This window comes from Ranitomeya imitator, chromosome 2 (genome assembly GCF_032444005.1).
Source record: "Ranitomeya imitator isolate aRanImi1 chromosome 2, aRanImi1.pri, whole genome shotgun sequence".
Lineage (NCBI taxonomy): Eukaryota > Metazoa > Chordata > Amphibia > Anura > Dendrobatidae > Ranitomeya > Ranitomeya imitator.
In genome coordinates this window covers 751,737,058-751,751,813 of record NC_091283.1, presented here as the reverse complement: position 1 = coordinate 751,751,813, position 14,756 = coordinate 751,737,058, and the positions used below count along the sequence as shown (strand labels likewise).

At 42.8% G+C, this 14,756-nt stretch overlaps 1 protein-coding gene across 8 annotated transcripts in view; it reads left to right on the top strand.

Moving 5' to 3' along the window:
- The window catches only part of GBF1 (golgi brefeldin A resistant guanine nucleotide exchange factor 1), a 349,375-nt gene that overhangs the window by 170,173 nt on the left and 164,446 nt on the right, over nt 1–14,756 (top strand). For all 8 annotated transcript variants that reach the window (XM_069753292.1, XM_069753291.1, XM_069753293.1 and 5 more), the window contains exons 7-8: nt 3,900–3,960; nt 7,330–7,384. In XM_069753292.1, the coding sequence (XP_069609393.1) occupies nt 3,900–3,960; nt 7,330–7,384 (116 nt within the window). The remainder of the gene's footprint in view (nt 1–3,899; nt 3,961–7,329; nt 7,385–14,756) is intronic.

The following is a 14,756-nucleotide window of genomic DNA, read 5'->3' as shown; positions in this document are numbered from 1 at the left end:
GATTTGGGGCAGAATTTTCTGCATAAAATCTGCACTAAATCTGCATCTCCTGGCAGAATCCGCAGGTGCGTTTTTTATGCGTTTTTTATGCGTTTTTTATGCGTTTTTTATGCGTTTTTTATGCGTTTTTTATGCGTTTTTTATGCGTTTTTATGCGTTTTTTTACCAATGGATTTCTATTATGGAGGGGTTTAGAAACGCTGCAGAACTGCACAAAAGAAGTGACATGCACTTCTTTGAAATCTGCAGCATTTCTGCGCAGATTTTTCTGCACCATGTGCACAGCTTTTTTTTTCACATTGATTTACATTGTACTGTAAATCACAGTGCAGTTCTGCAGCGTTTCTGCTGCAGAAAAATCTGCTGCAGTTCTGCACTAAATCTACATCGTGTGCACATACCCTAAGCGTGCTCTTGTATATGCTTGACATAAATTCTTCTTGCCATATCCACGTTCTGCGAATCTGTGATGGAGGTCACCGGCCTGTCTTTCAAAAAAGGAATCATTAGAGCAAATTCTCCTGGCTCTCAGAAACTGTCCAGTAGGAATGTTTCTCAGCAAATGCCTTGGGTGTTAAGAAGTGGCATGTAGTAAAGTATTTGCTGCAATTTTTTTCCGAAACAAATCAGTCTGGATATTGCCCATATGATCAACTTGGATAGAAACATCTAGAAATTCGATGTGCTGGTTGCTACATTGATGTGTGAGTTTTATATTTAATGAATTATCATTTAGATGTTCAAAAAAAGAATGTAAGTCTTCTTGAGTGCCTTGCCAGATAAGAAGCACATCATCAATGTAGCGCCACCATGCTACAACACCAGAGCACAAGGATATGGGGTTAGAAAAAGTTTTGGTGTTATCATTCATATTCTCTGAAAAAAAGGCCAAGAAATCAAAAATTCTGCTGGTGTAAGTAAACTTTTGAGCACAACTGTATTCATTATGCGACCTAGGGGGCAGGTCACATAGGGATCAGTTACCTGTCAGCAGTCTGCATTATGATTAGCTAATGAGATCACCACATGAAGCCCCCCCAACTCCTGGCCACCCTGAAGCATGAGCGTATCATTACCTCAAAACTGAAAATAAAGATTAAACAACAACCATAAGACGGATTTCATTAACTCTGGTATAATTTTTATCAGTATAACGGTGCTGTCCTGACACTGTGTGTAGGTTACTGTGCACAATCCTGCTAACGGGGTCCCTTTAAGAAAGTGTAGTTGATGTGCTCCTACACTCATAAAGGGTTTGCTCAAAGTGCAAAGCCAGAAAAAAACTTAGGAGGGTCATCCAGTCATACATAGACCGTTGAAGGCAACCACTGGCAGCACTCATTCAAATATTGAAGATTAAAAACACATTACGGGCTGCTGTCATTTGGTGGTGTGGAAAAGTCGGAGCTTAATGCAGACTTTGTTAATTTTTATCAGAGTGAGCCTGTCAGCACTTTCTGTTGACAGGCAAAAGCGTCTCTATGAACCCCAGGCGGCACTAAAAACCCCGCTCTGGCAAGATACTAGCGGCAAGGCAGCACAACACCTCCAAGGCATAGAGGGACAGAAAATGCTACGAGTCCAGCTTTGAGACTAAATAGCTGAAGATCACAGAGAGATTGGAGATTACGCTGGTTTTGTTGACCAGGTATTGTTTGACCATCTTTAAAAACGTTTCCCTCCTTGTCAAAAATACCTGGTCATCAAGACCAGGACGCTGGGCTGGTGTCATGAAATTGGCCTAGTCCTTTGACTGTGTACCCCTGCCTCTCCTGTACCTGGTGTGTGTGTCTCGCACCTCTCCTCCTTGCCCCCTGCCGCTAGCGTTGACCGATGGGAATTTTTTAACATATTTTCCACAATGGCCTTCTGGTATAGCACTGTTTAAGTAGACCTCTCCGCCTCAGGAAGGAGGGCTGTAGGGTTCTCCTTGTAGCATGGGTCTAACTATGGGTGAACAACCTGTACCTTTTTTTTTTTGGGCCAAGATTAATGTAACGCGAGGGCCACAGGAAAGCCATCAGTACATAATGTCTGCCATATGTGCCAAGGAGCCTAGAGCCAATATTTCCCTATCTCAACCATGGTGACTACTAGCATTGCTAGCATGTGTGGTGAAGGCTGCTGCCTGGGTTCGGACCTTGGTTACGGGAAAGCAGTCAGTTCCGTACCAAAGGCTCCTGCCACCTGTGCGGTCACGCCAGCTTGGTCTGGCTCCAATATTCCTCCGGTTGCTCCCTTGGAAGCCTTACAGGCTCACAACTGAGCAACAAGACAAGTACATTAGAGTCTGTAGTTTGAGAAATCGACGCCTCACAGATGCTCAACTGGCAGTTTCATTAAATAGAACACCCAAAACGCCAGTGTCAATGTTTACAGTGAAGAGGCGACTCTAGGATGCTGACCTTCAGGGCAGAGTGGCAAAGAAAAAGCCATATCTGAGACTGGCTAATAAAAGGAAAAGATTAATATGGGCAAAAGAACACAGACATTGGACAGAGGAAGATTGGAAAAAAGTGTTATGGATAGACGAATCCAAGTTTGAGGTGTTTGGATCACACAGGAGAACATTTGTGAGACGCAGATCAACTGAAAAGATGCTGGAAGAGGGCCTGACGCCATCTGTCAAGCATGGTGGAGGTAATGTGATGGTCCGGGTTTTGCTTTGGTGCTGGTAAAGTGGGAGATTTGGACAAGGTAAAAGGGATTTTGAATAAGCAAAGCTATCACTTCATTTTGCAATGCCATACTTTTTGGACAGCACTTGATTGGAGCCAATTTCATCCTATAACAGGACAAAGACCCAAAGCACACCTCCAAATTATTATTATTAGAACTATTTAGGGAAGAAGCAGGCAGCTGGTATTTTATCTGTAATGGAGTGGACAGCGCGTTCACCAGATCTCAACCCCATTGAGCTGTTGTGGGAGCAGCTTGACTGTATGGTAAGCAAAAAATGCCCATCAAGCCAAACCAACTTGTGAGAGGGGCTTCTGGAAGCATGGGGTGAAATTTCTCCAGATTGCCTCAGCAAATTATCTGCTAGAATGCCAAAGGTCTGCAATGCTGTAACTGCTGCAAAGGGAACATTCTTTGACGAAAGCAAAGTTAAAAGGAGAAAATTATTTAAAATAAGAATCTTTTATTTGAACCTTGTCAATGTCTGGACTAGATTTTCAATTAATTTGGCAACTCATTTGATTAATAAAAGTATGAGTTTTCATAGAAAGCACAATTTTTTCCATCACAAGGTTTATTACCAGCATTATAGAAGAATAATAAAAACTGTATGTATGAAACTGCCGTCGTCCTGTCCTTTTGCGTGTTTTATCTGCACTTGTCCTGCCCGTAAAACCATGTCCATGAAAAACTTTTTGTAATAAAGGACTAAGGTTTACATGGCATGAAAGAACGAAGTGTTGCTGCTTTTTTTTTCTTTGTATGCTTAATGTGTTTGTGTATACACGTAATAGGATTTTTCTGTACTTGCCTTGTCCAACAAAAACACATATCTGTATGTATTATACACCCGCATAAATATAAGGACATTGAGGAGGTGAGCTGCAAGCTTCGGGGTTCTAAATTTGAGCACTTGATAAGTAGTGCATGAAGAGGCTTTTATATGACACTCCTGGTAGTTGTCCTTTAGAGGTTTTGATTTCTGATGATGCCCCTGTCAGTGATGGTCCTTTTCTCCATAGTGTCTGCATTGCTCCACAGCACCATCTGGTGTTGCAGACATGGCACTCATTGAGTCAAGGGGTGAACACTGGCCTGGTTTTAATAAATTTGCCGTAATCCTCTGTAAACAAGGAATGGAGGGGAGACCGCTTGCAGAAGCCTCTTGATAATATCACACAACGTAATGACACCTGTGTTATTTGTTTTTGTCTTCGCAGAGTTATTGAGAAAATCTGCAGAGCACACTCTTGTCGACATGGTGCAGCTGCTCTTCTCAAGGTAAACCCTCTTGTGTTTGCCTGTGCCTTGCTGACACGGCCCCCTGAGGACTGGCATATTCTACACTTATATGGGGTCCACAGGGCAAGATGTGCCGATGGTCATCTGTCTTCTTGCAGTGTGGACAAAATGAAATAAAAGTAATTGTAGGACCCTGAGCACATGCTGCTGAACCTAAGTTCAAGGTTTGCTGCTTGTTCTCCAGATGAAAAAGTCATTTATAGCGATCAGGTCTTGGTTTATGTGCCACCTTCTTAATCTGGGATCTGAATTTTTAAAATAGTTATTTTTCTTCAAACATTTGAATGGTTTTATACAGCTTTATAGATGGAGGTATGGGCCATAATATTTCATTGCTATTTTTTCTAAAAACTTATTGCTTAAATGGTATGAAACATGGAATAGAAGGAGATAGATTTGAGTGATTAGCATAAAGATTGAATCCCAGCCTTCTTGACCACCACACGTCTACCTCCTTCATCTGTCAGAATTTGTCTTTTTAAAGACTAGTGATTATCTTGATATAAAAAAAAAAACTTGATTCACTTAGTAGGGATTCTTTTTTGTTTAAGAAAACCATATGATTCGTGAATCATGAATATGCTCAAAAATAATAAGAATAAAAAAAGAATACTTGCCACACCGTTCTGCCCCCTCCTCTTTTACAGCGATGGCGGCTCCCCGTCGTCCTCCTTGCTTCCTCTTTCTGCCAGGTAGGCATGTGACCTCTGCGGCCAATGGCATGTTAGGCCTCTTTCACACTTCCGTCATTTGGCCAATGTCGCAATGCGTCGTTTTAGAAAAAAAAACATCCTGCAAAGTTGCCCGCAGGATGCGTTTTTTCTCCATAGACTTGCATTAGCGACGCATTACGACATATGGCCACACATCGCATCCGTCGTGATTTTGCTTCCCGTCGTGACGAAAAAACGTTCAATGTAATGTTTTTTCGTTTGTTGGAACCGCCATTTCCGACCGCGCATGTGCGGCTGGACTCTGCCCCCTCCTCACCGGAACTCATAATGGGCAGCGGATGCGTCTGAAAACTGCATCCACTGCCCACATTGTGCACTATTTGCACAACGTCCGTCGGGCCGACGGTTTGCGACGGCCCCGTACCTACGGAAGTGTGAAAGAGGCCTCATTGCTCTGTCCAGTGACTGCTTGCTGCTCTCACATGACGGTTAATACAGTAGATTGCTGTACAGAGAGCTTCCCTGTGCATCCTGTTCTGACCACAGTAACCTGTGATCTCCAAGCGTTTGTTTGTTTTTTTCCTATCTTGACCCAAAATTGAATTTCTTTTTTGACAATTGAACTAATAAGGATTACCTTATTTTTAAAGTACAAATCCACTTTCTATCATTTTGCTGTATGCCAACTATGCTTTATATACTGTAGGTTAGTGGAGAAATGAAGATCGTCCAATTAATACTTCCTTACTCATGGGTAAAAGTCTTTTTACCCAATATTTGATTCATATACCGTTTTGTTTTTGAGTAAAGAATGAGATGCATAGGTTCACCAAGTCGATATTGGTGATATACATAGAACATTTGCGTGGATGTCAACCGGTCACTGGAAATTTGTTAAGCAAAGTTTAAGTGGCATCTTGTGTGACCCAGCAAACTAAACAGTCACTGCATCGCCATGGCCTTCTGAACAGCAAAGGTGAAAAGTCAGGTTTAGTCTGGATAAAGTGAGAACAGTACACTCATGCATATAGTCACCTACATGGAGATGTACATCCCTAGAATTTAGGGAGATTTACAACAAATTGTGCAATGGAGATTTTGAGATGATTCATCTTCGGGCAACCTACTTAGCACTACCACTATCACACTATTTGCTTAGATTTAAAAGAACTCTGTCACGTCAAATTTTCGGGATATTAAACTTACTTTTTACCTGTCTGATGGGCTGCGTTTCATCTTCATTTCTCCACCCTTTCCGTCCCTGTTGTCCGCAATATGTTAGTGAATTAGAGTACTTATCCTCCATAGTTGGCGCGTGTGCAATGCAATCTTCAGTCGTGCACGCGCAGTATGCTTTGCCCAACTGCGGGCAAAGCCGAAAAGCATTACTGCGCATGCGACCGCGCACTGTCCCACAACACAGCGAAATACTTCCGGGGCACAGTGCGCGGGCACATGCGCAGTAATGCTTTTCAGCTTTGCCCGCAGTCGGGCAAAGCATACTGCGCGTGCGCAACCAAAGATTACATTGCGCACGCGCCAACTATGGAGCACATGTACTCTAATTTACTAACATATTGCGGACAACAGGGACGGAAGGGGTGGAGAAATAAAGATGAAACGACTCCCATCGGACAGGTAAAAAGTCATTTAAATATCCCGCCAATTTGAGGTGACAGAGTCCCTTTAAATGTACCTTTTGTTTACTGTCTGTACATGGATTATTTTTTCCATTCCCATCATCAATGGGCTTCTCTGAAGCTAGCCGGTGTCTGAACCGGCTTTAGTACCCCCTGTGCTCCTAAGATGCTGCGTAGGTCAGACTGTCACTATTCATCAGCACATCGCCCTGCAGGAAGCCAAAAGGCAGGGGAGCAGCGGGTTCCCAAAGATTGATCTTGACGAACCCCTTTAAGAATATATTTACCTGATCAGTTATATTTTCGCATTCTCTCCTGTATCTTCTTACCAGAGCAGTAATTAAACCTTCCATAAATCCCCCCCTATCCTATTTCATAGTCCTGTATGAATGTTGAATTTCTTCAGGTCATTCAAGTGTTGTTTATTGAGAATAAACAGAAAATAGGATATATTATACATGTTTGTGTAACTGACAGAAAAATCTATTTTTTGTTTTGGCTTTTTTTTTTTTTTAAACTTAATTTTGTGTTGATGTTACCCATAGATGAGCTCTACGTTCTTTTTCTATAGTTTTAAAGAGAAGTCCTTAAATTGTGTTTGCAACCAAAGGACAAAAAAATACGGAGCTGGCATTCACAGGAGCAGGTTTTTCCATTAATGATATGCCATTACAAATCGGGCAGGTGAACATTCGAAACTGCTACTGCAAAACACTGACCTTCAAAACTCAATTATCTGTGTGTCACGACCACGAGCTCCTACTCATAATATAAGTGACGTTCTCACTGGCGCAAAATGCCAGGCTGATATCATTAAAAGCTGATCATTCACTTTTGTATTCTTTATTGCTTTAAGTATTTTATTTTTAATTAGAATTCTAGAATTTAGATTAAAAAAATAAAACACAACAGCATTTATTACTAATGCCCATAAATATTAACTTATGTAATACTAATTTGTATATGCGGCTGATACATTCATATGCGGTGTGTGTATATAACGCATACTACAACGTGCCATGTTTTTCTTACAGATTACCTCAGTTTAAAGAAGAATCAAAAAGTTACGCTGGCGCCAATATGAAAAAGGTATTTAAACATTGTTTTTCTTAGCTTTTCGCCCAGTCTTCTAATTTGCATGAATTACGTGGTCTGCTAGGATTTGTCTTTGTGAGAATGCTGTTACTGTAGTTTCCATTCTTTTTTTTTCTCTAGCTTTTTGAACATTTTCTAAATTGTTTAGCTTTTTTTTTCACATCGGTTATTATTTTTTATCCTTTGTGATTTTAGAGAACATGTTTTTTTTTTTTTTTAATTATTTATTTATTTTCAACTAAAAACAGGTTCTGCTTTAGCTTTTTGCTGTAGAATTAGTACAATTTATTTTTCTGGAAATGACCATTATATACTTAGTTGTATAACCTCAACACAAATTAATCAAGTGTAACTTGCCCTTTACACAACAGTGGGGCTAAGATGTGATGATTGCTAGTATATTGTAAGTACAGTATTATTCTATGGATATTTTTATGCCCTACCAAACCAATTGTACATTACTTTCTATAGTAACATTATTATTGATCTAGTTAGTCTTTTTGCAATGAAAATTGCAACAGAAATTTCCTAATTAGCTTCTCAGCTCTAAGATACCGTATATACTCGAGTATAAGCTGACCCGAGTATAAGCCGACCCCCCTAATTTTGCCACAAAAAACTGGGAAAACTTATTGACTCGAGTATAAGCCTAGGGTGGAAAATGCAGCAGCTACCGGTGAATTTCAAAAATAAAAATAGATGCTCCATACCGTTCATTATGGCCCCACAGCTGTGCCATATAGTGCTCTGCACCGTTCATTATTGCCCCATAGATGTACCATAGAAAGCTGTGCCATATAGTGCTCTGCACCGTTCATTATTGCCCCATAGATGTACCATAGAAAGCTGTGCCATATAGTGCTCTGCACCGTTCATTATTGCCCCATAGATGTACCATAGAAAGCTGTGCCATATAGTGCTCTGCACCGTTCATTATTGCCCCATAGATGTACCATAGAAAGCTGTGCCATATAGTGCTCTGCACCGTTCATTATTGCCCCATAGATGTACCATAGAAAGCTGTGCCATATAGTGCTCTGCACTCATTATTGCCCCATAGCTGTGCCATATAGTGCTCTGCACCGTTCATTATTGCCCCATAGCTGTGCCATATAGTGCTCTGCGCCGTTCATTATTGCCTCATAGCTGTGCCATAGTGTGCTCTGCACCGTTCATTATTGCCCCATAGCTGTGCCATATAGTGCTCTGCACCGTTCATTATTGCCCCATAGCTGTGCCATATAGTGCTCTGCACCGTTCATTATTGCCCCATAGATGTACCATAGAAAGCTGTGCCTTATAGAATGCTCTGCACCGTTCATTATTGCCCCATAGATGTACCATAGAAAGCTGTGCCATATAGTGCTCTGCACCGTTCATTATTGCCCCATAGATGTACCATAGAAAGCTGTGCCATATAGTGCTCTGCACCGTTCATTATTGCCCCATAGATGTACCATAGAAAGCTGTGCCATATAGTGCTCTGCACTCATTATTGCCCCATAGCTGTGCCATATAGTGCTCTGCACCGTTCATTATTGCCCCATAGCTGTGCCATATAGTGCTCTGCGCCGTTCATTATTGCCTCATAGCTGTGCCATATAGTGCTCTGCACCGTTCATTATTGCCCCATAGCTGTGCCATATAGTGCTCTGCACCGTTCATTATTGCCCCATAGCTGTGCCATATAGTGCTCTGCACCGTTCATTATTGCCCCATAGATGCTCCTTATAAAGCTGTGCCATATATAACGCTGCTGCTGCTGCAATAATAATAATAATAAAAAAAATGCCATACTCGCCTCTCTTGCTTGTAGCTCCTCGGCGTCCCGTCTCGGCGTCTCTCCACACTGACTGATCAGGCAGAGGGCGGCGCGCACACTATATGCGACATCGCGCCCTCTGACCTGAGCAGTCAGTACGGAGAGACGCCGGGAAGATGGAGCGGAGCTCGGCGGGTGGAACGCGGATAGGTGAAAATGTAATACTTACCTGCTCCCGGCGTCCCGCTCCTTCCCCCGGACAGCTGGTCTTCGGTGCTGCAGCCTCTTCCTCTATCAGCGGTCACCGTTACCGCTCATTAGAGAAATGAATATGCGGCTCCACCCCTATGGGAGTGGAGTCCATATTCATTTCTCTAATGAGCGGTCCCACGTGACTGCTGAACAGGGGAAGAGCTCTGGCACCCGGAGACCATGGGACGGGCAGGGGGAGCGCCAGGAGGCCCGGAAGCAAGTAAGTATGCCTCAGCGCCCTCTCCCCCTCACCCGCCGACCGTGACTCGAGTATAAGCAGAGAGGGGCACTTTCAGCCAAAAAATTTGGGCTGAAAATCTCGGCTTATACTAGAGTATATACGGTAAGTGATTAAAATCAAGACCCTTCATCCAACATGAGTAACAAACATACACTGAGCTTCTCTATCATAGGGGCAAAAGAGCTAAATTAGCGAGAGTGCTGAGACATGCCGGACATCGGTGGTGTACAAAAGACCCCATATAGTAGCATACTATGGACTATGAGGTATATATGTACTTATCTGCAACAAAGACTGAACTGTGCAATGAAATATGAACAGCACCTTACTCTCATAGCAAGAATAGAAATGTTCTATGTGGAAATTAGGATAATGAGGATCTCTGTGCCTTTATATAGAGAAAGGTATGAACCATTTACCCTATCTTCTGATTCTGGTACTTGTAGCGATAAACAAAATCTGCCTTTGGTAATATTTCTGTAACTTAAACAGAGTTGTTTATTGGCTGCAACACACTTTCATAAACCTCACCCTATATACTTATCCTTTTCAGATACTCTTCTTGTTTAGTTTTAATCGTAAAATACTTTGTAAAACTGTAGACTGAGCCCTCACGTTCAGGGTCCTCTCTCCTTCTGTACTTGTGTGTGCCTTGTATTGCTCATGTTTATTGTACTTGTCTATGTATGCCCCTTTTTTCACATGTAAAGCACCCAAATGAATAATAATAATAATAATAATAATAATTAATAAAACATAACCTGGAAAAGATGTTTGGCATTTTCGAGTAACCATTTAAGTTTGCCAGACCATAGTATTAGATCAGAAAGAAGGAAGGAGTATCAGTTTGACAGCCTCTTCTTAAAGGGAACCTGTCACCCCGTTTTTTCAAGATGATCTAAAAATAGCGCTAAATAGGGGCAGAGCTGTGCTTTAAATTAGTGTATTTTTGGAGCCTTTATTCCCCACCTATGTTGCCGAAATACCTTTGTAAAGTCGCAGTTTTGGGCTGTCACTCACGCTGGTCTGGTCATATGGGCGTGGTGACAGCGCTGTTTCTCCCCCAGATCTCCGTTGGTGGCGTAGTGGTGTGCGCATGCCCAGCAGGCGAATCCAGTGCGCAGGTGAAGGAAAAAAGCGCGATTTGTGCTATTCCGCGGTTTATTGGTGGGCGCGGCCATCTTTGTGAGGCCGCGCGTGCGCAGATGGTACTTCTCGGCTTCCTGGGGCTTCAGGAAAATGGCCGCGGGATGCCACGCGTGCGCAGATGGAGATCGCGGCGGCCATTTTCCTGAAGCCCCGGGAAGCCGAGAAGTACCATCTGCGCACCCGTGGCCTCACAAAGATGGCCGCGCCCACCAATAAACCGCGGAATAGCGCAGATCGCGCTTTTTTTCTTCACCTGCGCACTGGATTCGCCTGCTGGGCATGCGCACACCACTACGCCACCAACGGAGATCTGGGGGAGAAACAGCGCTGTCACCACGCCCATATGACCAGACCAGCGTGAGTAACAGCCCAAAACGGCAACTTTACAAAGGTATTTCGGCAGCATAGGTGGGGAATAAAGGCTCCAAAAATACACTAATTTAAAGCACAGCTCTGCCCCTATTTAGCGCTATTTTTATATCATCTTGAAAAAATGGGGTTACAGGTTCCCTTTAAATCAACTCCCCTAGAATATCCACTGTTAGATCAGATACACTGGATGACTGCAGTGGGTAGCCTCTTCTTATCTTCGCACCCCTGGTATCTCCAGTATTTGATCCGATAAGGTGGGCAGCAGTGTGAGCAGCCTCAACTTAACTCAGCACCTCTGGTATCTCCAGATTTGCTAAGTAAAAGTAATTATTTGTAATAACTTCCTTTAGTTATTTTTTTCAGTTCCTGGAGAACACCTTTTAAAATCCATTTTCTTTATTTGCAAATTGCTTTAAAAGGATCAAATAGAAGGCTAGGAGTATGCAGGTAGGGTGCCTGACAAAGGTCATACTTCTACATGTCCGAAGAAATCTGTCCTGGCGCCGCATACCTTACGTATAAGCATTCCACACTCAAAACTCCATGATAAGATTTAGCTATTACAAGACCAAAACATATTTGCCTTGCAATGAAATAACAGTAAAAATACTTACCGTAGTTACTTAGAAAAAGACACCTTGTTTTGAATATTTACCTCCCTTCTTTAAGGTTCATTTACGCAATCTTAATGGCAGCAATTAACAACTGCCTATCAGTAAATATTTATCGACTTGCTGTTGTTTAATAGCCGATTTACATAAGCGCACCATGTCTAAAGGTGTACTGATTTGAAATGAATTGCTAATTGGCATTGTTCTCAGCACAGGTCCTGTTTACACAAGACAATGCACTGCTAAAAATATTGTTATTCTGCAGCACTTATAGGGGATATTTGGGACTTTGTGACAAAAAAACAAACAAGCAAAAAAAATGTGCCCAAGCACTTGGAGGCAGGTAATTCTTTGCCAGCACAGAGCGGTCATAGACCACTCCTGCCGGCAATTCAGCTGCCTCTGCTGATGTCACGTCGACAGAGCGGTGGCTTCTTTTCTGCCCTGCTCTGTTGACAGGGCAGGACTACAGACGTCATGCTGATTGACTGCCAGATCCTTGCTGCCTAACTGGTTGAGCTGGCTGTCAATCAGCATGACCTCAGCTGTCATGCGCCATCGACAAAGCTAGACAGAAAATAAGCTGCTTTTCTGTTGACCTTAAGACAGCTGAATCGCCAGCAAGAACAGTCTGTGACCGCTCTGACGGTGAAGAATGCCAATGGGTACAAAAGGCTGGTAGGTAGCAACTACTTGCCTGTTAGTGCTTATGCACTTTTTTTTTCTTCTTCTTTTTATTACAAAGTCCTGGATATCTTGTTTTAAGGTCGATTCACTTGAGGATCAAGTGTTTCTTATTCTTTGGGTGATCAGCAATCCCTTTACACTGCATGATTATCTTGCAGTTCAAATGGACCTTCAACCTCCTACTTGAACCTTTTAAAAGTGGTTTTCAAATATAAAAGATTGATTTTAACCATTTGGCAATTGTTACTGTTTTTCTTTCTACAAATTTTAAGTAAACTACTTTAAAATGATGTGGCATTTTCACTTTTAATTCATAGTCACTGATAAGACCCTAACATGGTTCTTGAATTGATTGCCGTTCTTTGTCTTCAATTTTGTAAGGATGAGGAGAAAATAAATTATAATGTATGCAATGGATTTTATTCTAATCATTGATATTATTATTTTTCTTAAAACCCTCATTTATTTTTGAGGAGTCTGGGTGTGGAATTTGTTTTAACATTTGAAATTTGCTGCATTTCTTCAATGTCTTTTGCTTTTATAGAAGCACCCTGATATACTTTTTTTTTTCCATTAAATGAATGTATGTCCATGGTGTGTAGAGTGAGTGTATTAATATACCGACGTACCGCCGTCTTCTCCGGTGTCCAGCGCCGTTACCTTTCTCGGTGACATCACTGTTCTTCAAACTATCAGGGTGACGCTGTGTTATTATTATTATTATTATTTATTTATATAGCACCATTGATTCCATGGTGCTGTACATGAGAAGGGGTTACATACAAGTTACAAATATCACATACAGTAAACAAACTAACAATGACGGACTGATACAGAGGGGCGAGGACCCTGCCTTTGCGGGCTTACATTCTACAGGATTATGGGGAAGGAGACAGTAGGTTGAGGGTTGCAGGAGCTCCGGTGTTGGTGAGGCGGTAGCTCCGGTGTTGGTGAGGCAGTAGCTCCGGTGTTGGTGAGGCGGTAGCTTCGATAGTGATGAGGCAGCAGCGGTGTCAGTGCAGGCTGTAGGCTTTCCTGAAGAGATGAGTTTTCAGGTTCCGTCTGAAGGATCCGACTGTGGTTGATAGTCGGACGTGTTGGGGCAGAGAGTTCCAGAGGATGGGGGATATTCGGGAGAAGTCTTGGAGGCGATTGGATGAGGAGCGAATAAGTGTGGAGGAGAGAAGGAGGTCTTGGGAGGACCGGAGATCACGTGAGGGAAGATATCGAGCGATTAGTTCAGAGATATATGGAGGAGACAGGTTGTGGATGGCTTTGTAGGTCAGTATTAGTAATTTGAACTGGATACGCTGAGGGAATGGGAGCCAGTGAAGAGATTTGCAGAGGGGGGAAGCGGAGGAGTAGCGAGGAGAGAGATGGATTAGTCGGGCAGCAGAGTTAAGGATGGACTGGAGAGGTGAAAGGGTGTTAGCAGGGAGGCCACAGAAAAGGATGTTGCAGTAGTCAAGGCGGGAAATGATGAGGGCGTGCACAAGCATTTTAGTAGATTGGGGGTTGAGGAAAGGACGGATCCTGGAGATATTTTTGAGCTGGATCACTGCGTGATCTAGAAGTGTCTTTTACAAAGTAAGCCTATGGAGCATCAGAACAAGACCCCGAAGGCCTATATTGCAAAAGAGACTTCCTGCTCCACATAGAGTACAGAGTGACCTGGAGCGTCTAAAGAGTGGTGACGACACTGAGAAGAGGAGAACGGCACTGGATACCAGAGTAGACCACAATAAGTGACTACATGAACACACAGATTTACCTTCACTTTTGACAATTCATCTTTGGAGTGGTGATTCTTTCCTTCCTTTGCTTTCTTGGCTTTAATTCACCAGGTCCATTTATACCTCGATGTGTCATTGCCAAGAGCAAGCGACACTACTCTGTCCTCCTCGACCTGTCGGCTGCCTTTGACACAGTGGACCATTCCCTATTATTACAGACCCTCTGATCCCTTGGCATCACAGACTTGGCCTTATCCTGGATCTCATCATACCTAACAGACTGCACATTCAGCGTCTCCCACTCTCACACCACCTCCTCACCTCGCCCTCTATCTGTCGGAGTCCCACAAGGTTCAGTCCTTGGGCCCCTGCTCTTCTCCATTTACACCTTTGGCCTGGGACAGCTCATAGAATCTCATGACTTTCAGTACCACCTCTATGCTGATGACACACAGATCTACATCTCTGGACCAGATATCACCTCCCTTCTAACCAGAATCCCTCAATGTCTGTCCACTATTTAATCCTTCTTCTCCGCTAGATTTCTGAAACTTAACAT